General features: G+C 45.3%; 4 protein-coding genes and 1 long non-coding RNA gene across 11 annotated transcripts in view; 3 read left to right on the top strand and 2 right to left on the bottom strand.

Annotated features, from left to right (window-relative positions):
- LOC135390781 (1-phosphatidylinositol 4,5-bisphosphate phosphodiesterase eta-2-like) overlaps positions 1–13,618 on the bottom strand; it is a 42,384-nt gene extending 28,766 nt beyond the window's left edge. The window contains exons 1-2 of one of the 3 annotated variants that reach the window (XM_064620682.1): positions 13,604–13,618; positions 13,450–13,535 (exon numbers count right to left, since the gene is read on the bottom strand). Coding sequence is in view for 2 of the 3 variants with exons in the window: in XM_064620680.1 (XP_064476750.1) it covers positions 772–841 (70 nt within the window). In the remaining variant the exon portion in view is untranslated. Of the gene's footprint in view, positions 1–771; positions 1,127–13,449; positions 13,536–13,603 lie in introns of those variants that run through there. The other 2 variants (XM_064620680.1, XM_064620681.1) reach the window with 2 other exon arrangements.
- LOC135390537 (uncharacterized) lies at positions 7,523–12,945 on the top strand. The gene is made up of 11 exons (XM_064620232.1): positions 7,523–7,658; positions 8,296–8,622; positions 9,644–9,913; positions 10,253–10,510; positions 10,589–10,767; positions 10,821–10,960; positions 11,035–11,183; positions 11,281–11,362; positions 11,516–11,630; positions 11,695–11,929; positions 12,417–12,945. Exons 1-11 carry the CDS (start codon positions 7,523–7,525, stop codon positions 12,635–12,637), a joined length of 2,112 nt encoding a protein of 703 aa, XP_064476302.1. The 3' UTR covers positions 12,638–12,945.
- Positions 13,619–13,847: 229 nt separating the features above from the next.
- LOC135390785 (large ribosomal subunit protein eL37A-like) lies at positions 13,848–14,792 on the top strand. Of its 3 annotated transcripts, none has more exons than XM_064620687.1 (4): positions 13,848–13,931; positions 14,164–14,299; positions 14,506–14,590; positions 14,668–14,792. In XM_064620687.1, exons 1-4 carry the CDS (start codon positions 13,929–13,931, stop codon positions 14,750–14,752), a joined length of 309 nt encoding a protein of 102 aa, XP_064476757.1. In that variant the 5' UTR covers positions 13,848–13,928; the 3' UTR covers positions 14,753–14,792. The 3 variants fall into 3 exon arrangements, with proteins under 3 accessions (XP_064476757.1, XP_064476756.1, XP_064476758.1); XM_064620686.1 differs by lacking the exon at positions 13,848–13,931 and adding an exon at positions 13,936–13,999; XM_064620688.1 differs by lacking the exon at positions 13,848–13,931 and adding an exon at positions 14,082–14,100.
- Positions 14,793–15,484: 692 nt separating this feature from the next.
- On the bottom strand, positions 15,485–26,498 carry LOC135390769 (5'-AMP-activated protein kinase catalytic subunit alpha-2-like). Of its 3 annotated transcripts, XM_064620649.1 has the most exons (15): positions 26,360–26,498; positions 25,712–25,853; positions 25,541–25,634; positions 25,318–25,462; positions 24,467–24,554; positions 24,315–24,384; positions 24,143–24,191; positions 23,926–24,031; positions 23,729–23,834; positions 22,094–22,303; positions 20,019–20,142; positions 19,883–19,953; positions 19,757–19,822; positions 18,281–18,380; positions 15,485–18,214 (listed from the first exon to the last, which is right to left on the bottom strand). In XM_064620649.1, the coding sequence occupies exons 1-15, from the start codon at positions 26,466–26,468 to the stop codon at positions 18,126–18,128; spliced, it is 1,569 nt and encodes a 522-aa protein (XP_064476719.1). In that variant the 5' UTR covers positions 26,469–26,498; the 3' UTR covers positions 15,485–18,125. The 3 variants fall into 3 exon arrangements, with proteins under 3 accessions (XP_064476719.1, XP_064476717.1, XP_064476718.1); XM_064620647.1 differs by having other exon boundaries at positions 15,485–18,380; XM_064620648.1 differs by having other exon boundaries at positions 15,485–18,380; positions 22,121–22,303.
- LOC135390770 (uncharacterized) lies at positions 16,398–21,477 on the top strand. The gene is made up of 2 exons (XR_010421816.1): positions 16,398–16,485; positions 21,115–21,477. It is a non-coding gene; the product is annotated as an uncharacterized LOC135390770 (long non-coding RNA).
- Positions 26,499–26,581: the final 83 nt, after the last annotated feature.

Genomic DNA, 26,581 nt, shown 5'->3' with positions numbered 1-26,581 from the left:
GCGTTCGGATCCTCTTTGACGGCGTGCTATGCGCATTTACAGTAATGTATGAGATTTCTCGTCAGTTGGAACGAATATATTTCCACGACTTAGCACACAGTTACTAAAACTAAGCACGTTACTCATATTTCACTATTTCGGAATGTCCAATCGACGTGTGCAACATATACCGTCCAGGTTTCAACAACGTCCAGAAGATAAATTGCACTGTGGTGTGACGCAGAGAGAGGATATTTTTATCGCGTTATCACTAATGTGGACAGCAGAGACTGATAGGACACGCCACTGACCGCGGGTGGCTACCGAGAAGAGAGAATCAGTGATGCAACGTATATTGTCTGAACGCGGAAATAATGGTTCGGTATACAGACGCCTTGGTAACTCATTTGAATGCCCGCTGTTTATATTTAGGCTAATTACTTCTGCTGCATCCAAAGCATGGCATAGCATATAGCAGACAAAGGAAAACATAAAAACTGAATAGAGATGGAAGACACCGATAAGCTAAATAGTAGTGGATGAAGGAAGTAGTACGAAGGAGCTGAAGCGTAAAACAAATAAAATAAATAAAAATAGAATAAAGCTTTTATGCACGCTGACAACCTTGAAAATAGGAGGGGACGAGGTAAACAACACATTACAACAGGACCACTGTGTTTTTACGCAGGTGTCTGTGAAATCATCTCGTGACAGGCAGACTCGCGCGTCCACAACCCACCACCAATCAATCAATCAATCAATCAAAAGAAACTTAGAACAACAAAACTCTACCTTTTGAAGCGTCTTCGAGCACTATCCTTTTCCTCCAAAACGAACTCCCCCGTTCCATGTCTATCGCCATCCAAGCTCACTTACGAGTAACATCGCTTTGGCACCTTCGGACGACAGCTCGCGCTTTTAACACGGCTTATTCCCAAGCAGACGACAGGCTACGAACCTCTGGCAGGTTTCCAGATTTGCCGCAAGAGGACGCAACGGGGAGTCGCGTGTTGCATATGCAGGCGCTAACGCAGCTGAGAAGTGATGTAGTTATCTGACAGGAGGGTACCTCCCAATCATGAAATGTGATGGGTAATAAATACATCGCATCGACGCATCTTCAACAGCCCATCTCTGCAAGCTACCTTTCCGTTTACCTGCTATAGTGTGTACATGGGACAAAGGCTCATGATCTCCTTGATATCAGATAACGGAAAAACAAGTACCTTGGCTCGCTTTATGGAGAGCTGTTCGTATCGCTGAAAAGCTGGGTTTCACGGAAGAGCAAGTGTGCTACAGTAGGAGCTTAATATGGATAACAACAACTTCCACGAGGAAGCTCTGCATTTGCTGCATAATTTAGCACTGTCCTGAGAACAGAATTTTTAACAATGACGGAGATGCACAACTTTCACTAAAACTTTGTACTCCTAGATGTGCGATGCTAAAAGAAGTCAGTGCCGAAGATGTATGCAAGCTTCCCTGCTGCAAGTCCTGCATGAAATACAGATATGGGATGCCAGCTATTTTTCTGCATGGCAGATTTATACAATATATTATAATTCAATTTGTGCGCCGACTGACGACAAATTGTGTATTGTAATTTTGCGAGGATCATCATCAATGTCAGTAGATCGCACATTTATAAACTGTTGACTATAACTTCAAAACAAAGTATAGAAGGTACAAAACTGCAGAAATGTTTTCAGGTTTGGAATGAAGAAAGAAAAGAGTTTTCTCTCAGAGGGCACCAGTTCGTCAAGCGAGGGAATTTGTAACTCGAGTCGAGAAAGGTGCTCTCTCTTCTAAACGCGTGCATCGTGTTCAATACACAGCTTTTATAGCACGCAATATACCCCAATAACTTTGGACTTTGCAACCTGTATAACGCTTAGCCTTATAAAACGTATAGCTTGTATAACATATGTACCCTATACATTGCATACCGTTTTCCCAAGTACTACACCGTAGCATGCATAACGCGTATCACTTGTTACGTGTAGCTTGTGTAATATGTACAATTTATAATGTGTACATATAACACGTACCGTTTATAACGTATCCTTTTTAACAGTGTACCGCAGCAAGCACAACGCGCGGCACTTATAACGTATATAGCTTGCATAACGTGTACAGTATTTATAACGTGTATAACGCGTTTAACCGTGTGCAGCGTAAAAAACGCAGGTTCAACGCCACAAGGACCGCGTATTGAAACAAACCACGTATATATAATTCGCGTCATATATACAGAAACGCAATTAGTAGCGCGATCCACAACAACATAGCGAGAGTGGTAAACGGTGCAACAAAAGACCCCGACAAAATGGGGTCGCTTCGCTTGCCGAAAAAAAGAGTGCGTTCTCTCTCCTCATTGGCTGTCGACAGCTGACCGTTATGCGACGTCACGGAGCGTGAGAGTACGCTACTGGGAATGAAATAATAATAGGCTCTCTAATAAAGAGAATAAATAATGTAATTAGAGCAACAGTCTCCCGTATAGCGCTTGTCTGCGGACAGTGTGCCGTTGAGTTCACGATAGTGAAGCCGCATGTTGAGGAATGTTGGACAGGTGTGAAATCACGGTGTGTGAACGAGAATGAACGAGATGAAGCCACTGGCGACAACTTGGGATTAGCGATTTCCCAGCCAGGAGGATTTTCGCGAAGCATTTGTTTCGAATGACGGTTTAGACATACATGCACGTGAGTATACCATTTGTGCCGTGTAATCCTTTTAGGCAATTAATTCCGCAGCACGAAGGGCTTTTAATCACGTGATTGCTGGATGATACACCGTGCGGGTTCATTTGTGATCGAGAAATTGAGGACCCGCATGTGAAGCATGGCAATCATTTACGCTGTCAATATAAGCAGGTAGTTTTAAGGTTGACCGACCATTTACGCCATATACTGACCTTCCCTCTCTCTGGCTCATTTCTGCTGTTGTTCCTCCATGTGTCGGTATAGCGCACGTCGCTTACAGCGACACCTGCCTCGTGGTGCCAATATCGAGTGAAATATATACGTACGTATAGTCGTAGACAAAAAGCGAGATCGCACAAGGTGATTGCTAACAGTCGAGAAAATAGAACTTCATCGCATAGCACGCTGTGCTCCAACCATTGCCAAGAATGGTACACTCTTAAAAATGAACTTCACCTCATAGCATGCTCCTAGCCAACCATAATCTCGAATGATGTCGTTATCTGACCTGATTTGTTGAAAACGGGAGGCGTACGCCTTTTTTGTGACAATTATGAACAGCATAAGTGTCACAAAAAGGCGTACGCCTCCCGTTTTCAACAAATCAGAGCAGATAATGATATCATTCGAGATGATGGTTGGCAAACAGCGTGCTATGCGGTGAAGTTCATTTTTAAGAGTGTAGGGTTATAGCTTCTGATTCGAAGAGAGAGGGGGGAGTACGCCTTTTTGTGACAATTTTCATATATCCAAATTGCCACAAAAAGCCGTACGCCCCCCTCTCTCTTCGAATCAGAAGCGATAACCCTATCATTCGTGGCAATGGTTGGCGCACAGTGTGCTATGCGGTGAAGTGCTGCTTTTAGAGTGTACACTCTTAGAAATGAACTTCACCGCATAGCACGCTCCTAGCCAACCATCATCTCGAATGATGTGCCCTGATTTATTCAAAACGGTAGGCGTACGCCTTTTTTGTGACACTTATGCTGTTCATAATTGTCACAAAAAAAGGCGTACGCCCCCCGTTTTCAACAAATCAGGGCAGATTACGAGATCATCCGAGATGGCGGTTGGCTAGGAACGTGCTATACGGTGAAGTTCATTTTTAAGAGTGTAAGTCGTACCACTGCTGGGACAAGGTTGAGTGGCGGTTATGTACAGGAGTAACAGTTAATAACAAACGTCGTAAAAAATAAGATAAGATGCCGAGTGATTTTTGTACAGAAAATATTATTTTTAAACATATTTGGTACATTTAAAATGACATCCAACCCATGTGCCGCGGAAGAGGGGTAATAATTACATCATTATACAGGAGACTCTTAAAAAGGAACTTCACCGCGTAGAACTCTAGCCAACCGCCATCTCGAATGATCTCGTTATCTGTTATCGCTGAAAACGGGAGGCGTACGCCTCTTTTGTGGCAATTATGAACAACATAAGTGTCACAAAAGAGGCGTACGCCTACCGTTTTCAACAAATCAGGGCAGATAACGATATCATTCGAGATTATTGTTGGTTAGGAGCGTGCTATGTGGTGAACTTCATTTTTAAGAGTGTACATGTAACAGGGATCGAGGTGAAAATTTACCAACTGCTACATGCTTATCCGCTGACACTACAGGCAACGAGTAAACAACAAAATTCAAGGGTAAAATTTCTCGTGTAAAAGATAAATATATAGTATATCATCAACGCAATGCGTGTATAGCATACACATCGCAAGCACACAAGTAAATACGAAATAAAATTAAATCAAAAAGTAAAATAAAAATGCGTATGTCATTATCCCACACAATACCAAATATCAGGACATCCTAAGGACATCCACAACGAACATTACTTCAAACTCTCGGAAACTATTGCACGACTGTCCCGTTCATCCCGTTGTTTCACCCCGGACATGCTATACCTACGCATGTTTGCTATACCAGCTCGCTTTTACCGTGCAAATAACAATATATATTTTTCTGCCCTTTCCCGATCAACCATACAGACGTGGGTCCTGCAAGTCCGCTTTCCAAACACTCTTCCGAAGGTTAGCGCATTTCCCACAGCCAAAGAGTCAATGGCCTGCTACATGTCGCTGGACAAAACGAAACCAGCGAAATAGCGGGGCAGACGACAGAAAAAAAGGGAAACACGCGCAGACGACGAGATTTGTAGCAGACGTGTCTTTTTGTTTTGTGCCCCCGGTGGAACATCCTGTGACCCAATTTGGGACGTTGATTGGTCAAGCTTTTGTTTTCGTCGCTAATCCAGAAAAGGTCCCGTCAAGTTCACACAGCGCTTGCATACCAGTCAAGAGCACAAAGACAGGGCTCAGGGATAGAGGAGGCTTAGAGGAAGCTGCTTTTCCAAAGTGATTTACATATCAAAACGGCTGTCATGCATACTGACCATGTGGATCAGGAGTTTGTCAGAAAACTGGGTTGGAGTTTGTTTAATTAAGTATGTGCCGTTGGTATATGATGATTTTTTTCTTTTCTTTTATTGCATAGTTGTATAGCGTATAATGACACGTGGAAGTATTGAAAGCTTTGGGAAGTATTGAAAGCGTCTTTTTCAGCTGTGTACCCTCTACAGGGGGTGCCCCCGCGATTTCAGCTTTATAGACACATGTCGGTAATGATATGTTAAGGTGTGATGACGTAATTATAATAATGACCCCCACCCCCAATTTTTTCTAACACCCCTCTGAGCCTGGGATTCTGGATAAACCACTGGTTACGCGTCAGGCAAATCTGCGTAATTACGTGTAAGTATCTGTAAGCAAATATCACGCAATAATTGGGATTGGTACTGTCGAGTGGCCACGCATATTATTGCGCCTATGCAAAAAGTTAGAGCCAGAGTTTTTGCTAAAGTTTTTGCTAAGAGTGTACACGGTAGTCGAAATCGATGGTTCCTTTGTGCGTCATGTGCAATGCGCGCACTGACCTGCACCAACTACTTATGGACTGCGCTGTCTACCAGCGGGAACGCGAGATCTTGCAGCACGGAATGCATACATCGATCACAGCCCCGCTTTACCATAGGCAATATGCTGGGCACCTGGTCCAGTAGCTCTCATGTGCACCAAGACCTTCGTCAACTTTGGGATTTCCTGTCATCAAAGGGCCTCTCTACTCTGCTTTGATCATCTGAATCCTCCTCTCCCTCATCATCTTTCACTATCTACAAATGGCACTTTGGGGCAGCGCTTGGCCTGCTGGCCGGCATCAGCCCCTCTTTATGCGTGTGTGTCTGGTGGGTCCTCATACGAAGGCGTTCATGATAAATGGGTGCCACAAGTCATCCCATTAGTGAAGTCTGCCACTTCAAACCCTCTAACGGTGAAACCCAGCCACGAAAACGAAGCCGGCGAGTGGGTAGTACAATAACCCGCTTTTCCCAACATAATAATGACTCTGATTGACCCCAGCGGAAGACCAAAGTGGTCCGCAGCTTCACTCTCACAACGACAGACACGGAATTATCTCGCTTATTCAGATGCGGACCCGTAACAATCGACGGTTGACATCTGTGAATGGAAGAGGCGGCATGTCACTGCCGCTTGGCCCACCCGTATATTTATAGTGACCACGTGGTCTCGTCACGTCATATATGGCTTGGGCTACAAAAGCCCGTCCACATAAAACTATAACCAGGAAGGCTTTCTTATCAAGATGCCGTTCTATTGAGGGCCAGGTTGAGGAACAGAGAGATGCCTTGTTGGGATTAAAGAGTGGGTTGTGGGCATATCCGTGGTGATGGTGGTCGACAGGAAGTGATGTAAGGTTACTCTTTTTGTGTGTGTGTGTAAAAAAAATGGTTGTCTTTTTATGCAGGAAAGGATATGTTGATCCCACGTCTTCTGCGCGCGACACTAGGAATTTTGTGCGCTGTATACAACGTCAGAATTGGTAAGCCCATTTTACGTTGAACAATAAAGCATTTAATTGTAAGCAAGCTGTTGTAACGATGTCCTTGAGCTTGAGGAGGTGGTAGGGATAGGAACACAAAACACAAGTAGACAAGGCTAGACTCAAACCAGGAAGACGGAGAACCAAAAGTAAGAAGAAAGAATACATAAAAGTAAAATGCAAAAAAAAAAAACATATAGCTGCTTCATAATGCCTTGCAATCTTTGATCGACCACATGCGCTTCCTCGTGCAGTTGCCCTGCTCCCGCTAATCGTTAAAAGAATCGCGTTTCACGCGTCATATTCAGCTTCGTCGAGACGCCGAAGTGTGTTCTTCGACGTTGGCAACATGTCCCTAGCTCGGGAGAAGGACAAAAGACAAAGCACAAAAAACGAACAGTCCAAGACAAGGCTCAAGCCAGCAATCTGGTTTGAGCCATGAGATTGCTGGTTTGAGCCTTGTCCTTCGTTTTTGTGGTTTTGTCTTTTGTCCTTCCTCCAAGCTTAGGGACATGTTGCCAACGTCGAAGAACACACTTCGGCGTCTCGGCGAAGCTGAATATGATGCGTGAAACGTGATTCTTTTAACCGTTAGCGGGCGCAGTGGCAACTGCACGAGGAACCGCATGTGGTCGATCAAAGATTGCAAGGCATTATGAAGCAGCTATATGTTAATACTAAGGGAACCCAGAGACAAGGAAAAGAAAAAACACGAAACACACACGATCACACACGAAACACGAAACACACACGATTTTTTTTCCCCCTGTCTCTGGGTTCCCTTAGTATTATCATGTACCAGCTCGCCTGCGCCCTTGCCCTTCTTCCAGCTATATGTTTTTTTTTTTAGGATGAGTAAAAAGTTTTTTTAACAGTGCATGGAATAAATAAATGAAAAAAAAAAAAGAAGGAACAAATTAGGTCGTGGAAAGGATGTTCTGTAGGCCGGAAAGCCAACATGACAGAGGGCTGGCTAATGATCTTGGTGTCCGGTGGAAGCTTCTAGAAGAACGCGGAACACCTCCTCAAGCTCAAAGAAATGATACCATCAACATCATTTTGCGCGTCGGTGAGATTCAACAACAAATTAAATTGGTGAAATCGTGAAAGCGAGGGAATCCCTCACCTGACAGAAAATAACGCGAGTGACGTCATTTGGATATGGTGAGGAGAGGCGCCCAGGACAATGTCAATCAATCAATCAATCAATGAAAAACTTTATTTCACGGAAATGCAGTGAGGCACTTGGAGCGAGAAGCTACATGTCTTTCCCAGATACCCCAGATATCTGAACAATTTTTTCATTACCGCAGTACATATGCTGACAGTTGCGAATGACACTAAAACGAGATATTAATTGTTTTGTTCACCGAGATTCATAATGTTCTTCTTTGACTTACTTGTTAAAAAAGTTGAGAAAATCGTTTCAATATTTTTTTTTATATAAATCCACCCACAAAACCAGATATAGAACATACAGCAACAACGCGCAGGATAGTGTAATTCCTCTTGAGTTTGACAAGTTTCGGGACAAGGGCGAAAGGGACGAGGAGACAAGGACGACCAGGACGAGAGACAGACTTCTCGTCCTTTCCGCACTTTGAACGAAGGTACGACTAGTATAGCAACGTTTGGAATCACACTAAATTTCAATTCAACAATCACATTGCGGATTGCAAAGTAAGTGCGACCGTTATACCGTGTAGTGGAGTCGAGCCCGTGCCCTCTCGGCGAAGACACGGTGAGCTTCGAGAAGGTCGTGGGCCTGAAACCGAGCACCAGCCGCATGTCCCCCATGTTTGCGCACAGAGAGGGATTCGGCGCTGGAGGTCTGACCAGCGACTGCCTCCGTCGGTGCCAAGCAACGCCCCACTGCATCGGAGTCATGGTCAACTACGAACATAACGCCTGCTTCGCGGCGTCGGCCGTTGGTACCATCGCACCCCTGGGACCTTTGGGCCCCATACACAGAGAAGAACCGTTGGTTCAAGCGTCGGATCGTTCGAGCTACTTCGCCAAGATGTGTATGCATGGTAGGAACAACCTGGATATGTCCCTTTGAGACCCTTACTCGCGCCGCTTTTGTTATATACCCTCAACCGCGGTCGCTTAAAATCACTGTCTTGTCCTGGTCACATGTCACGGGCAATATGGTTTCGAAGCCGTCTGTGTATGTGTGTTGTCATCAAGTAGGAGAAGCTATATTGCTGCTGTCCCTCTTACAGCAAAGGGCTAAACCACACCAGGCTAAAACCCTGCCTGGATAACAACGGCAGACTGCTTCGAGGCCATGTCACTTTGTATATTATCAGTATTAGCGCTTGCCAACATATTCCTATCAGCATAAAACTGAGAGATCAAGATATTTTGCCCTTACGCGACACGGTAGCTATTCTTCCCGAGTATCGCGTTGGCTGGGTGAGAGTCTTAGCGCCGGTGACATTATCACATCTTTGGGAGTGGTCCGCAATAAGAGGTCTCGTTTGCAAACCGACGTGTTTTACTGAGAAGATATCGGATTGGTTTAATTACCGTGGTCTAAAGACGGTACAGAACGACGCACAGAAACAGCAATCGCGTTCTTCACAAACGGTTTGGTTGCAGCCATTTTTATGGTCACGTGTACGTTCACGTTTGCAATGACGTGTGACCAGGACCTGCCCAGATTGCTTTGCATTCATCAGGCACGCTATTGTCTATGGACCGATATGTCGTTGTAGCGCACACACAGGAAATTAATCGTTCTTCAAGAGTTCTTCATGGTGCGAGAACTTTTCTCTAAACATTTTCCATCTTCGAGAACGAAAGAATGGCTAATGATCTCCTGGCGTCCTACAATTGTAGGACGCCAGGAGATCATTACCCATTCTTTGAAGCGATCCTTTGGATCCTTTGGAAGCGAAGAACCTTTGAAGCGATCCTTTGGAAGAGTTCATTGGTGCTCGTGTTTCTTCAGTAACTTCTGAGCTAAGAGGACGCGGATTGTTGTCGGCCCGAGAACAAGCTCTTCACGACACTTCTTTCTATGTCTTCCGAATACCATGTTTCGCGCAGGTCCAGCATGTGAAAGGGACTGGCTCATGGAACGTGTTCCCGGCAAAGAACTGCGAGGCTTCGATGACCGCATTGTGTCTGGTGTTCCCAGTCGCCACCGGTGTCAAGAGCTGTGTCTTCACGAACGTTCTTTTCCCTGTCGTTCCGGAGAGTTCGACCCTCGCAGTCGGCAGTGCCGGCTTAGCACACAGGACAGGAGGACACAGCCCGACGCTTTCAAGCCGGCCAGAGTCGCTGCTGTGGAGTACTTCGAAAACTTGTGCGTACCAGGTAAGCGAAGTGGGTAACTGTGATTAGTGCTAAGTATTCTGGTGGACGCCTACCCTTAGCCACAGGAACATGTCAGGGTATCTAAATAAAAGGAGCACGATGTTTTCTTCTTGTTTTTGCTTTGTGTCTATGGTGTGCATCAACGGCGCGCCCTCAACAAGGTATCTGAGGATATGATAAGCGCGCGTAGCAGGGAAGTATAGTTAGTCCGTCGAAGTCATGCCGACGAGATCACGCGGCTATCCTCCGACAGCGTAAGAACCACGCATTGGTCAATCAAATGATGCTGCCACGTTACTACGAACCACGATCTTACACACTGGCTACCTCTACGCCCAGCTACCCCGGAGACCTGTGACTACGAACTACGGCGAGATGTAGACCTCTTCAGGGCCGACACAGTGAGGACGGCCTTCAACAGTGACCAGTGCAGGGCACTGTGCGACGCCTCTCGGGAATTTGCCTGCAGAAGCTTTACATTTTCCGAAGCCAACGGTCTTTGCTTCTTGTCCGGGGACGACACCGTGTCCCTCGGAGGCTTCGCACTTAAGATGAGGCCCGGAGTTGGCTTCTACCAGAGGGGGCACTGTGTCGACCGTAAGTCCAACTTCGACAACTCCCGTGTCTAAAGTGGAATGCGTAACTTTACCATTTGTGTATGTCTACTTTCTTAAGCGGTACAGCTGTCCTGCACTCGAGAAGCTATGGTTCTTACCATGAACACTGTAGATCCCTTCCGTGGTAGAGTCTACGCACGGGCCGACTCGCCACCTTGCGAAGTCGTCGGCAGCGGCTCCAAGTCCACGACTCTTACGTTAGGTCTACTCGACCGCAAATGCGGCATCACGGAAGATGTAAGTGACACTACAGAACGAGTCGTCCTCTGTTTCAACGCCATCCTCCACAGGAAGGCGGTCGGTTCACAACAACGGTTGTGATCCAGCATCATCCAATGATACAGCAGAAAGGAGATCGGATCATCAAGCTCTTCTGTCTGTTCAACACCGGTAATAAGACGGTGACCAACACGTACAAGGTCCTTGTCGGGTACGGCTTCGCATGGTGCTCTTGCAGCTTATTTCTAACGGTCTTAACGTCCCCCTTTGCCTCAGGGGCGGCAGTCAGTCCCCGAGCCGTCGGCCTGGCGTCGTCAATGCCACGGCGCCCTCTCCCAACATCCGCATGAGGATCACAGATCGCGCCGGGGCCGACATCACCGGTGCAAAGCTGGGGGACGAACTCTTTCTCCGCATTGAGATTGACGATGACAGTTAGTCCAGTTACCTTCTTTTCGGGCAACGTGGCTTTCCCTTTAACGTTACTGTCCACGAGTATATGGATGCTTATGGATTGACAAACGTTTTCAGGCGTGTTCGGCATCTTCGCACGGAACCTCATCGCGACCAGCGGGCAAAATGATGACTCCATCGTTCTGATCAACAGCGCCGGGTGAGTTGACGAGTTGTTGTTTGCACAGAACGCTTACACCGCAACTGGTTGCACTTACTACAGTCAGGGCCACTACGCTGTTCTTCGTGTTACCTAGATGGACTCTTACAAATACTTTCCATCACCAAAACGCATATATCTGATGTGTTCCAGATGTCCGACAGACAACACGATCTTTCCAGCCCTCCAGAGAACGGAAGGCAACAAAGGCCTGCATAGCAGATTCGAGGCGTTCAAGTTTGCCGACGACGTAGTCGTTCGCTTCCAGGTAATGCACGACTCCTTGTAGACACAAGCACTAATCTAGCCATGGCTAAACGACGGCGTTTCAGGTGACAGTTCAATTCTGTCTGCACGAATGTGCGCCTGCATCGTGCGACAATGGCGGGACGAAGTCCTTCGGAAGAAGAAGAAGGAGGAGGCGCGAAGTTGGGCCACGTTCTACGACCGCAGCGCCAACTGCGGCTACGATGCTTCCCGAGTACCCGCTTCAAAGAGAAATCATCGTAGAGGGGATCGGAGGAAACAGAATGACAGATGGCGGAACGGCTACGACTAGAAATCGGCGTGTGTATACGAGTCTTTATGCGTTGTTATACTTGTACCATAAGCGCCAGAAGTTCACTACTTGGAGCTTACCGTGTATTCACACTATAGCAACAGAGCGCATTTCCCTCCAAATTATTACTTTTACTTTAAAATTGTAGTACACAGCAAAATACACGGTGGATAGGAAGAACCTCCTATAGGAACATAGATGCATCTGATAGGTTTGTAACAAGTCCTACTGTCGCTGTACGACACTAAGCTGCAGAATTTAACCTGTACACAAAATACGTGACGTGTTGTAGGTATTGTCTGAGGCAGTATTGACTCAAAAAGCTTCTCTTTAGTTGAACACACGAGCAGCGCCTAATTTCATCTCGAATGATAGATTTCGTGGCTTTTAGTCCTCAAGCTTCTGCAAAGCCAAAAACCGGAAAAGTCAAACCCTATACCCGCAACTAATAAGACACAATACTGACAACACATAACTCTTCTTTATTCTTCGCAGCGACATCAGACGCGCACATGGTGTGCGCCACGCCCACGGTGGTCACCGCAGCAGTGATTGCAGCGTTCCTCATCCAACTCGCCGCCATCGCAGCCTGTGTCTCCTGCATCGCCCTCATACGCAGGTCGTGGGAGAAACAAGACATGGAAGTTCCCGTTCGAGCAGCACGCTCAACCGTGTCTGCGTGTAGTTCCTGGAACAGGACACTGAACCGCGTTTGAGTGCGCGTGGACTCATTGCGACGTGACATGTTGTCTGCAGCCTTAGGCCTAAGGGATAAGACATGTCCCTGGAGAGCACGCTGCAAGGACTCTTGGCAATCTTTGTGCAACCGCGTGATGTGAAGTGACTACGAAGGGCGTAGGGGTTGTATTGGCTGCTCCTTTTCTGTTCGGCACGAGTAGTTGAAAGGAAACCTCGATAAACACCAACTATGTGATGTCGTCTGCCCGGTCGGTACACATCGTCCGCGTCGTTTACATAAATGAACAAAAAATAACCACATCGTCTGTTTCGTTTGAGTACGACGTTTTCCCTTGTGCATTTCTTCTGAGAATGACAATAAAGTGGAAACAAATATTTTCATTTTTGTCTCTATAACTGCCATGGTGCTGGCTTTTGGGCTGCGAATGCCAAAAACATAAACCTTTGTATCTTGTTTTGTTTGCTTGCTGAGCTCAACATCACCGGTCCAATACCGGCCGAGGACGGTAGCAATATGGGGAAGATAAACATTGCTTCCAGCACCGCGTGTATGGTCATCAAGCAAGAGAACTACCTATGTAAGTAGGCATGTGTCTGAGATTTCCAGCGCACGTAAAAAAAACAACAACAACCCAACAGGTGGTGGAAATTATTCGCAGCCCTACCGCGCCACGTGCAGCAACAAATGTGGGTCTTGTTCACTACAAACGGTATCTGCATTGCAACTCTCACGACACATAACATGGGAATACATTGTCATTAACCTGAAATAGCCCATTGCCGGTGCACTCACCAAGCACCTAGCAAAAGTCACAAAAACATGGTTTACCTCGTCAACTTGTGAAGTTCCTGATAAACCACTGTACACTCTGGTCGCCAGAAGGTTCACGAAGCCTCGAAGATTCCAAACAATTGCTGGTGGACAGAAACAGTACGTTATGGTTATTTGAAAATTTGAAGTAGGAAACGGCGCCACAACTTACTTGTAAAGCCTCAGTAACAGGTTAACTTTGCAGACGACAGCAAGCAAACGATGCCACAGGACAGTGAAAAAGCCTCACGAAAGAATGAAAGTATCTAAGCGTTTGTATATACCTCTACGTGCCGCTTACCTTAGCTATTTTATTTTCTTGCGAAAAAGGGATGCCGGCCCCCTGTAACCCTGTACAAGCGCCCACAGCATCCCATCCATTCACATCCACCTGGCTGGCCAGCAAAGCAAACAAGCAAACTACTAGCGCCACCGCGCTCAACGCCGTTTCTCCGCCGGCAACAATCAGCCCTTTTACGAACTGGTAGACCGTCAGTATGGTAAGCGTCGTTGCCTATCGAAATAATCGTTCGAAATCTGTCATATAAAGCGTTAGCTACGCAATATGGTATTTATAATTCTGTTTTAGGAGTTAAAAATTAACATTACATATCACGATTTTGTCGTTACACCGTGATATACCCCGGAATTTGACATACCCGTAACATGGTCAGACGACTGCATTGGTAGCCGACTGAAGTGAATAAGTTTGCTTTGTGTTGACTTTTTCAGACGAAAGGTACCTCCAGTTTCGGAAAACGTAGGAATAAGACCCACACGCTGTGCCGGCGATGCGGTCGCAGCAGTTACCACATCCAGAAGTCTACATGCGCCCAGTGTGGTTACCCCAAAAGTAAAATGAGGCACTGTAAGTTTGACATCGAGTTAGATCGTTTGCATTTCGAATATTCCGTACCGCTGTGTCGTTTAGAGCCGTTCGAGGTGATGTAAACTATACAATATCAGACAACCAATGCTGATCTAAGGAACCACTGATCTATGTCATGCTGTGATGTAGTCGATTACAGTGTCACTCTGGATACTCACATCGTTTATGGTGCTCTTTTTAACCAGACAACTGGAGTGAGAAGGCAAAGAGGAGGAAGACCCAAGGAACTGGTCGTCTCCGACACCTTAGGAAAGTTTGGAGGCGTTTCAGGTGAGTGCAAACTTTGTAACAATTCGTTTGTAAGTCGTTTGATGTTCAGCATGCTAAATGTAAGATTTGTGCTTTAGGAACGGCTTCCGTGAGGGTGGCGAGCAAAAGTCTCAGAAGCACGCAGCAGCAAGCGCCGCAGCATCCTCGGGGGCCGCAAAATAAATGTTGTATAATCATGCCAATAAATGTGGTTAACATCCAAGTAAGCCTGTCTTTCTCCTTGCATGTGCACCAGTTGTGCTGTAAAAATTCACACATCAGTTTGGTAACATAGGGGTAGAATGTTCCTTTATGCAAAATAAGAATTTTCTTTTTGCAAGCACAGTCTTGAAACAGTTAAGGGAATATGTGTCTATGAGAACCATGTTGTACTACATGTAGAACTGAACTACCTGAAAATCAGTGCTGCAGTTTGTGGGGCACTGGCTTGCAGATTGTATCTGTCTCGATTTTCAGTTTCCTTGTAACCTTCTATAAATTCCTCTTTGTAGCTGTTATCAGTAGGTCTGGTCAAGCTTGGCTGTACAATATGCCATAATATCACCGCGTGACAGACTTTGGCATGATGATAAATATTTTGTCCAATCAGAACTTCATTCAAATACAACAATCTAATTATCCTTCAATCCCAAGGTCTATCTAATGTGGGGCTGCCACAGAATAGGGATGCTCGTACTTTGTGCAAAAGTATTACCATAAATAAAACCACACCATGTACCAACATGACCTGGAGGTGGTCTAATGGATTCTCATGGTAGCTTGGGGGAAGGGGTTGATCATCCTGGGCCGACTTCGAGGGAACGTCGTAAGATAACATCTAGATAGCGCAGGTGGTGCCTTCCGTGACGTGGCTTCAGTGAACCAATGGGGAATTCGCAGACAGAGACAACCCGCTTTCTCGAGATGCTAAAACTTTTTTGCAGCAAGTCATCTAATTTACATAAATTCAATGCACAGTCCCTAGCCGCATATTCCTTAGTTACGCGGGACATGTCCACACAGTGCTGGTTTGGGAGAGGCTATGCACACACCACTATTTTGCAACATTACTGCCAACTGATTACCTAATCTGTCCGTATTGAAACGTCTGCCAGCTTGATGACACCTGGTATGTGAATAATCTTGATATTGTTGCACATAATGTAAATAAAGCTGAACCGAATAGAAACAAGAGTAAGGCACGTTGAAGAGCTTGATCTTGCAATACCTAATACCCTTACACAGACACAAAAAGTATAATCTTTCGGATATCTTCCTACCCTATCTTGAAGCCCACGTTAAGTATTATGCAGAAGCCCCATTTGTTTTTCGCACATTCGTTTCCTCATACAGTTCTCCGCCTGGTGGCAGATATGCATTCTGCTTCAGAATGTTTGACACTTAACACGAAAGCCATCCAAAATGTTCGTGCTATGTGAACATGATATTACAGAGCTTTAGCTGTAGTAGCGCACGAAAATCGCCTTACGTACTAGAAGCGTTTTCACACGGCACAGGCTGTACGTAAAGTCACATTCTGTGAATGCGGGATATGCTCTTGCTACTTCCTTGTGCACACTCCGCTTGTTAAATAGCTTGCATACACAACAACAGTTAGACCCAACCTCGAATGTGCATCTGTTACATGGCACCCCTGGCAGGAAACACTAAGCACTGGATTGGAGTCAATTCAAAACTGTGCCATCAGGTTTATGTTAACACTCTATTGTGCAGATAGAATATGCAGAAAGTATAGACAAAGATGTTTTTCCTTTTTTCTCTGGCATAGTTTCATTTCTATATATATATATATATAGTATATACATTTCTTTTTCTTTTCTCGTAGTGTGACTCTATTGTCCTGCAGTACAAGCATAGAAAGAAACACATTCATTGAGGACAAAAATACAGCATATGTAAGTATTTCACATGGATAGTATCATGTATGCTACAAAGCTGGCGTATAGTTCATTTGAAAGACAAGTCTTGGGGAGTTTGTCTTGCAGAGAATTGTTGCACATAAAATTCAGAATACCGTACAGTGGCTTTATCCCCTTTCTGTGCTCAACCTACTAGATTATAGCGACCATGTCATATGCGCCCCTCCCCAGCGCCACATTTCAAAGGTAGTGGTGGCGCTGCTCATCGGCCATTTTATTGCTTCCTCAATTTCTGTAATACCTTGTACTTCAGCTTACTTCAGAATTTTTGTACCAGCGGTGCATGTCCCGCGGGAGATGCATTCCTGCTAAAGTTGTAAATTCATCATCATCATCCTTCTATGTGTTTTCATGGGAGCTGTTGCTGTCGTCTGCTACGGTTGTATGTCTATGGAGATCTCGTGGGCCGATGTGTAGCGCCCCTAGCAGATCATACATAGGGGCTGCCGGTTATAACATGGTCGGTCGAATCTAGCAGGTCATGGTTTCTAGTCACCGGAACAAGTCCTCTATCACGACAGTCTGTGTCCTCATGTTCACACTAGGACATGCAGAACCAAGTGCATCCTTCGAATAAGACCATGTTCACATGCCTTGTTACTGTGAGTCTGATTCTTGCAATTGATTTTTGGCAAATATGATAAGTTCAAAGATGTCCAAAAGCACATTTATGTATTATGGTGACAGAGCAGACTACAGGACGTGACATGCCGACATGTAGAAGAGAGACGAGATAATCTGTCCCGAGGTTTCTCCCTTAACCTTTCCTTACTGCAGCCTCCGAAATATGCTGAGAGGAGTGACCAGTGAACATTCTGTGGCCATGCCACTAACCATGGTTGTTCGCAGGCTTTTGTACTTTGGTGGTAAACTCATTCATTCATCAGCACTTGGCCCGCTATCCTTAGGGTGAACATACAAGACTTAAGCCTTGCCACGTAACACCCTCTACTGAAAACATTTTGCCCACAATGACGAGCCTTTAGAAAAACTTAGCACTGAAAGCTACCAAGACAAACTAACAGTGGCATCAATCGGAAGCATTTGTTCACGTTCGTTATATAGCGCTCAATTTTACCCACGTGGCAGTTCAATGTTGTCCGATGAATGAGGCAAACGATATTGGGACAGGTACAGACTAGTCGCTCGTATATTATTTAAATAAATCCTACTCTGTAACAACAATCAACAATGGACATGTATGTCGAAGCAAACGCGACGGGGATTTGAGACCCTCCTAAGCAATTCTAAAACAACAAGATGGCTCAACCGTATCTCCCGCTGCATCGGACGAGCCGATTCCGAGCTGGTGTCTCTGGGAATTCGAGCAGAACAACGGCGTCCGTGACTTTCACCTCCGCGGTCCGCAGGTATACTATCCGTGGCTTCCGTAAAAGATGACGGAAACCAAGGTTTTCGGTACAAAGATGTTGAGAGTATAAAAAGAGGGCCTGTCACAGACAATGGCACTTTCACGGAATTATGCATAAGTAGACGCATGCTTAACGTAACAGAAAAACGTAACAGTTCCGTCTCCTGAAAACCCCCAGAAGAGTGGACAAAAAAAAAAAAAAAAGTTACTGCGGATATCAAAATAACGTGCCGTTACGCCTCGCTCAACGGGCCAGTTGCGTGATGAGCGCCGCACACATCTCGAAGAATTCCATGGTGTTGTGGACCTGATTGTAGCTCGTCTCGGCCACGGCTGAAATTGGCAAGGAATGTTTTGTGATGTGGCACGTTCTGGATAATCCGACCGCAGCCAACTTACTGGGATCCGCGGGCGGAGCTTCTTCGTTCATCGGCAGGGACTTGAAGTCGAGGAGGAAGCTCTTGTACTCAACAATGTATAGCTGCAGGCTCATCTTGACCTATGAACAGGCCAACAGTCAATAAGTAGGGCCTGACTTTTTAGGGTTAAACCCGTATCCGCCTGATATTTACCCCCCGAACGAAATCTGTAAAATTCGGGTTTAACCCGAATCTACCAGAAAACATCCGGGTCGTGTGGCATACTCATAAGCGTGCATTAAAATAAAGTTTGATAACATTGCTCAATATTAGTTCCATGTTTAGACAAATTTTTATTAAACAAAAAAAAAATCACCCAAATACACCCGAATTCCTGACAATAGAATATGCCTTAACGGGATTTAACCCGAATTTTCGAATGAAAAATATCACCCGATATTTACCCCCCGAATTTGGCCAAAAATAAAACCCGAAAAAGTCAAGCCCTATCAATAAGTAAGGCAGCGTTCACACGGGGCAACTTTCTCCAGCAACTATGAGCAACTTTGGAGTTGCCGTCAGCCAGCAACCTCCGGCAACTCGAGTTGCTCAGAGCTGCTGCGAATCGCTCGTCGACCGAAAACTCGAGGAGTTGCTCGAGCACCAGCCAATCAGCGAGGGGAGCATTGACACGTGAGTCCCGATGGCGTTCGTGAATTCGTGGGTTCAAATCCTGCAGGTGCAGCTGAGAAATAACTTTTTCTTTTTTTACGAACTTCACGGAAACATATCAGTTTCCATTTCTGAAAGGTAATATAATGATCTATTGGGGCAATAAAACTGACTGAAATTTGATAAACAGCAGCTAAAAAAAAAAAAAAAAAAGATTCCACCAGTCCGATTCGAACCCACATTCTCCGGTCGGTCGCCATAAGGTTGCTTGTGGGTGGAGCTACTGAGTTGCTGCATGTGAAATCGGACTCGAAATTGCTCGAAAGACGTTGGTTTTGAGTTGCTTCGAGTTGCTGGGAAAAGTTGCCCCGTGTGAACGCCGGCTAAATAAATACCAGGACGTCCAGTAAAAGTACAGCGTGTTCAGGTGTAAACTTTACAGTTCCAGACGACAGCATGATTCTGCGACATCTGTGATTCGTTTTATCCAATATCCCCACAGTAAAGAGCATAGATTTGCAAATGAGGCCTCGTGCTGCTGCTGCTGCTGATGATGATGGTGTGATAACGATGGGCTCTCAGCCAACGTCATGCACTCACACCTCGAAGCAACAAGCTACCATGTCGTGTAACGAGCACCTCACAATTTACGCTGGCAAAATATGTCCATCTCGCAGTTTTATGCTGATGAGCAAGCGGTAACGGAACATAAACAGGATCACCTGACCTCGATATAATCTTGCGCGTCAGGACTCTGCACTACTTTTTACTGCATTGGTGGTGCTGCACAACTATGGCTGCTACACAACGAGCATAAAACACAGAAATCACCGGGGGAACCCACATGTTTTCCGTTCATTGGATTTCTTCTTCGCACCCGGACATGGTAGGAGTTCACAACCTTCCATTCCTGGGGTAAAAAGAGAAAGTGTCACCCAATTGGCAGACGACGTCCCGAAAACGTACTCACAAAGTCTAGTGCCTTCATCGCACGGTACACTTCGTTCATGATGTCTTGGGGCTTACTCTGGGAACGAATGCCTGTGGGACAAGTTGCAAGTCATGCACAAAGGCACAGGTATGTGCTCTCGGCGCTACCCACGTACCGAGGTGCCATTTGGCACGCTTCATTGGAGTGCCCTTTGCTCCGCCTTCGGCTCCGTTTCCTCCGCTCAACATCCGCTGCCGAATGTTTGGTGCCAGACGTTCCGGATGGGGCCTTGACGGGCTCTGTTGGGTTAGCATCGAACTCCAGAAATTAATTTCACTACACTTTTTGCTAGGCCCATAAAACTAATTTAAGGTAACAAGGGCAAAACTATGAGCATGAACTAATGTAAGTATATTGCCATCCTGTGTTGAGCTCTTTGTCGTTGTAGTATGTTCAGTGTTACTATTATATGTTGGTGCATTATTTTGCATTATATGCGCGGATTATTATTATTATTATTATTATTATTTGCTTCTATCTTCTGACATACCCTTTTCTGTTCTGTGCCATATGGTTAGGGCCTGGCCTTTTCAGGTTAAACCTGATCCCGCCTGATTGTTCCCTCCCGAATCAGTTGCGGAACGATTTGGGTTCAACACGATTTCACCCCCGAATTCTGATCACGTATTATGTCGTATCACGTACACGATTTAGGAGCAATCTGTGCGCACGTATGATGAAAATATTATCCGAGTGCGACAATAAACTATGCAAAGCACATTTAATGTTACATCTGTGCTGTTTGTGACTATAAATCGCGAGGAGAGCATGTTTGACCCATACGCGGGCCGCTTGCTGGACAGCAAAAAAAAAGGTGACCCGATGACACGCAATTGTATCGATAGGACCCGATTTCACCCCGAATTTCATCTTTCACAATACTAGCACCAGATTTTCCCAAGTCGGACCCCGCATATGGTTTGTAATTTTAGAGAGGAGTAACAACATGTCCATTCCATTATGTCCTTAACGTACCATGAAATGAAATGAAGCTACAGCAAAACAGCGGACTGCAATGGTGGTGTGTTTTCTTTCATGACATCTGTGCGAAGAGTTACAAGTCATCAATCTGTAGTTCGACGGTGGTTTTCTCTTGCAGAATTCCAGCACAAAAAATCTGCCAGCGTTCGACTTTTATGGCTTAGCATCAAGACTGAAGAAGCAGCACGGCATTGAGCACGTTCTCAAGAAAATATATTTTTTCTTTCCAGGCGGAGTACGTTGCATTTTATCATCCAAGCCTTACCACAGACAGCTAAGCTACTAGTAAAAGTAACAAAGCGGCTTGAAGTACAGCAATGAGGCTATGCGATGAGACAAAAGGAAGCAATACTAAAGGAGCGATTACATATTTTGCATGCAAGATGCTCAGCAACTTCAGCAAAGTTCCATAGCACGGGCTGATGCTAGTGCAGAAAGATGGCATAGCACGCTGAGCACCCTTATTACAGAGAGCCACTAGAGGGACTGTAATCAGAACTCTGATACCGTACTTGCTCAAATGAAATGGAACCTTCACCACCTCGATGATTTGTGAAATGTGCTTTGTACGAATAAACTCCTATGTGCTTATACGGTTGTAAAGTCCTTAAAACACTGTCTGTTTGTCTAATAGAGCTTCGATTTACAATACACAAGTTTGTCAAACAAATATGTTGTCCTCATGCGATATTTTCAGTGTTTTACGTCTCATGATCGCATCTTTGCAGTCTGTGGTTCGAGACGTACGTCACCGCTTCTTAATTTCTGCAGTCATCTAACATAGCCGATAATGCTTTGCAGTATGCAGCTGTACTGCTTCTGCAAGGACTGAACACGCATTGCAAATATGAACTTACAACAAGAAATCAATTTCCAAACAGCCTTCATTTTATGTCTTAATGTCCTTATGCTTAACTTTTGCGACTTCCCATCTTTCTGCCACACCCAAAGCGAAGTGCAAATACCGTGCAATAACACCACTTTTGGAAGACAGCTTCAAACAAAGCCATTTCATTTGGGTCAATACGGTACACAGAAACATAAAATGTAAAGTCAAGCAGGGCTTATGAAAGTGAAGCATCAGTCACAAATCACCTGCAAAGTATTAATAGAGAAATGTGAAAGAAAAGCGACATTCTACCTTGGAGAGAGTAAAGAAAAAGCTGCCATCTAACAGCACAGCAAGCAACCAGCAGTGTGGAATCTTACCGAAGGGCGTCCGAACAAACGACTCACGTCCAGCAGGGCCGCGGCCGGAGGGGGACTCGATGCCACGTAGAAGTCCTTGATGTCCAACTTGGCCATGTCGTCTTCGATGCGCTTGTTGTCCACGACCAGGTGATACGCGATGGCTAACTGGTCGTGGGGGTTGCCGCTCAGCAGGGCACTGTGCACCTCTTTGTCCGACACTCCAAATTTCTGTTCGAGAGAGCGTAACGTGAGACAAAAGTGTGCAAGATTACCTAGAGGTTGCGTAACATTCTTCGGCTTATGTCTGGGCATTGGTTGGGCTCTGCACGGAAGACACAAATGTCCCTAAATAATAATAATAATAATGGTTTTATTTAGTGCCCAAGAACGGCCCAGAGCCTTTGTGTTAGCCCAGTCATATGGTGAACTGGCCTTCCCCGTAACCAGGCACGGATCTAGGGTAAGGGGGATCCAGACGTCCTGAACCCCCCTTCTGTCGGATACATAGACTTTTTATTGACCTTAGGTAGAGTAGTAGCATTTTTTACTTATTTGTTTATTTATTTCTTAGTGCCCACCAACGGAAATAATCCTTTAGTATGCCCACATCCCCTACCCCTCAGGAAAGTCGTGGATCCGCCCCTGCCCTCAACCCAGGAATTTTGTTCTATGAATACTGCGCACAGCTGTCAACAACACCCACTAGAAGCCCAACTGCCAGTGTGTGGCACTTGACTCCTGCTCGCTCGTCTCCGTTCCGCTCCTCATTTGCTCGCTCATGATCAACTCATTTGAGCATGAGTGAGTTTTGCTGAAGTATGCTGACTGTGCATGAGGGAATGAGTCTACGTTAACGGTTACTTTTCACAAAGACAAGAAGTCCAGTGCTGAAGTGTGCTCGATGGTGCTAATGACCACATTTTGGAAATGTGAACTGAAATTAACTGAAGCATTCTGCTTGAACGCTCTTCATGGAGTGACTTAATTTAGTGACACTACTCACAACAGCCATCATAAGACACAGCAAGCCCTAAGAGATGGAAGGTCACATGATACAACATTCCTCTTCTACGAACAATCCATGTTCTGTACATGCACGTCGAACCTTTGTGGCACATCCATAGGGCTCTTTGTTTTCAGGTTAAACCAGATTTCTCACGATAGTTCTCCCCGGACAAGTTTTCAAGAATTTGGGTAAAACCCGATATCTACCCGATATCCTTGCGGTCCTTCAACTTGTCGTTCTCTGTAAACTGTCGGAAAAGCGAATCATAATATCAGCAAAGAGAGCTATTTGTAACAACCTATTTGTCCTCCTCTCATGAACCGCTCCTGCAGCAGTCAAGAGACAAGCTTTTGCTTGCACAAGTGTTTGAATACCGTGATAATTCACTGCCCCAGTTCAGGGCGGAAATATAAAGATTCTTGTTTCTTGGCCTAGTGTCACAGCAGTGGGTTTCAAACGCCTTTCGTTTCACCGGAAAATTCCTTCATGACATATCAAACAGAGATCGTAGCGCCCAATTTTTCCTCGAATTCTCGTGCGTAACTAGCACCCGCTTTTTCCCTCCCGAATTTGAAGACTCATAAAACCCGAAAACATAAAAGAACCCTACACATTCAGTATGCAAGCAGGAAAGATATGAAAAGTACCTCGCAGACGATTTTCACGGCATCCATGTCGATGATGGAAGCATCGTTGTCGTTTGGCAAAGGGAACAGGTACGCTGGAAGGTCCTTCTTGAACCACTCGTGATTTCTACGTAAACGATCAGAGCCTTCAAACACACAGGGCACGGTCATTTTTGGCAGCGTTTAGGAGCAGAACTGATAGTGCGACGCCTGCTTACTTGATGTCTTCCATCGTGGCCCGCTTCATGGGGTCAACCTGGAGCGTGTGAATGAGCAAGCTGACGACGGACCTGTTGAGGTAGTCCGGAATGGGGAAGATGCCCGCTGAAATGGAAGGGGGTTACGTGATGCCAGCCACAGAAGCCTGGAAATCCTTTTTCCGGAACTGAGCTGGTGACTATACGAAGGAGAGGAGGGTCCGTAAAAGATACGTACATTTAATTTTTCTGAACAGCGTGGGAACGTGTTCGTCGTCAAATGGGAGCTGCAAGCACGACAATCGATATCACTATCGTCCAAGATATAGCCTCACGGAAATAAATCGTGCCTACTAGACATACCACTGTCTCACAGGTAATGCTGATAACAATTGGGGGTTGGTACTCACTGTGCCGCAGAGAAGAGCGTATAAAATGACGCCGCAACTCCATATGTCGACTTCTGGGCCAGCATATAGCCTGGAAGGTTTTGTATACTAATTAGTTTTCAGAAAAACATTAATCAATTTTATTCCTCACAGCTCCAAAGTGTTTCACGTACTTTCCAGATATCACTTCGGGCGCTGCATAGTTTGGAGAGCCGCAACTGGTCCGCAAGAATTCACCGTCCATCATCATGTTGGAGAGACCTTTAAAAAAAATTCGAGTGTGGAAGAAGATATATTGCTCAGCCCACGAGTAGGAGGTACTGAAGTGATAAAAATTACAAAGAACGAAGCGTCTTAAATGAATTTTAATGACTAATGAGCCATGAAAGCTTGTCTCTTGTTCGTGTTGAGATGATTCATTTTGTTGTTTCAGTACTTTAACGATGTATTTACATAAGCGGTATACCCTAGAATACTACAGCGGAAGATGCGCTGAAGCATCATGCTGCACCGCGAGTACAAGTGCTCAACGCCATGTCTTTTCGTGCTTTTCTAACCTCAGTTACAGCATGGTCCATAGCAGACGACAGGGTCGATGGTGTCGTCTGCTACGTGCAGAGTACGCCACTACTGATATTCCTGATATTCCAACACCCTGTGAATGCTAAATGCAACAGGCGGCGGAACTTCTGCCCGGTGAGCTGTTTTTTGCTATTTCTTCCATTGGAATGTCCTTTGGGGATATTACATTGCAGCCATGTGAATTATCTTCTGCAACCTGTAAACGAGCTAATTGGCTTAAGCAGGCGTTACTGCATTCTAAACTTGTGTTGGAAAAATAAATTATTATTATCATCTACTTTAGTCACTCCTGTGATCACTCGTGTTGTCGGATACTTTAGTTTATCCAGGATGACTGTACAAAATATTGACTGTGTCCGAGCTGCAAAATGAGCTGTAGCACGCAAAAACTAACTCTGCACCAGATTTAAAATAAGATTTTGATTTGGTTGAAACTGCGTACCAAAATCAGCTATCTTTACGTTGAGGTTTTGATCCAACAGCAGATTTTCCGGTTTCAGATCTCGGTGGACAACCATGTGTCGGTGGCAATAGTCGACGCCAGAAATGATCTGCTGAAAGAATCTGCGTGCGTCGGACTCCTTCAACTGAAATTTAAAATGAGGTTTTGCGTTTATAAATTAGGTCTACGTGCAGAGAAAAACACGTGACGTAGAGGCTTTTACCTTTCCATGTTTAACAATGTAATCAAACAATTCCCCTCCGCAGACATATTCCATGATCATGAAGATGTCAGTTGGAGTGCTGATCACTTGATACCTACGAAAGCATAATCAACATAATGAAATGTAGCGCAATCAAGTGTATCACACAGTCGTCACTTGTGTGCAACTTACAGCTTGATGATGTGAGGATGTCGAAAAAGTTTGAGGTTTTGTATTTCCCGTCTAATTTTCCCGACGACATCGAGGTTTTTTATTTTCTGTCTGTTCAAGATCTTGACGGCAACCTTGTGACCTGTCAACTGATGGCGTGCAGCTGTAATAAAATTAGGAATATGTAACATGTCATCTACGTTCCAGGCATTTCGAAAGCCCTAAGGCACCCTTAACTATATTAACTTTCACGGAACAGCAGCAAAGGAGGACCAGTTCCTTCGAACAATCATCAAGGTCAACGGGCTGTTAAAGTCATTAAAGGAGAGACCTCGCGCGCTACATGAATCACAAATCGAACCACAACGCCTTAGCGTTTCCCAACCACATGCAGGAGCAGTTCATAAACAAGTCACCCATGTCCACGATTGCGACATCCCAAACAGAGCTGCGAAACGGTTCACGGATAACGAACACATTTCGCGCAAAACATAGAGTGTAAACCGTCCGTGCGAGCGCGTTAGCCGGTTTTCCCGCAGACCCTGCAAAACATGCTTTTTATTTTTATTTTTATCACATAGGAGCTGCGAAGTACGCTTCCCGAGCAAGTTGTCGGACGCTCCTGCGCGCGTACTTTCCATGCAAAACGTGTGCAATCGAGAGGCTTACTTTTAACTTTGCCGAACGTTCCAACGCCGAGCGTTTCTCCAAGTATATAATGCCCTATTTTCACCAAAGGCTGCCCTTGGGGTCCCTGAGCCTGATTTTTGTCGGCCATCTTCCCTCAGCTCGAACACATGTTTTCATCCAGCCGAGAAGCTTCACCAAATTTCACTCGAGCAGAACGTGTGTTTAGGTACGCGTGTGTCTCAAAACAGCAGAAAATGAAAA

Source organism: Ornithodoros turicata, chromosome 4, assembly GCF_037126465.1.
Source record: "Ornithodoros turicata isolate Travis chromosome 4, ASM3712646v1, whole genome shotgun sequence".
Lineage (NCBI taxonomy): Eukaryota > Metazoa > Arthropoda > Arachnida > Ixodida > Argasidae > Ornithodoros > Ornithodoros turicata.
The sequence above is the reverse complement of the archived record's forward strand: the minus strand, read 5'-3'. Positions and strand labels throughout refer to the sequence as shown.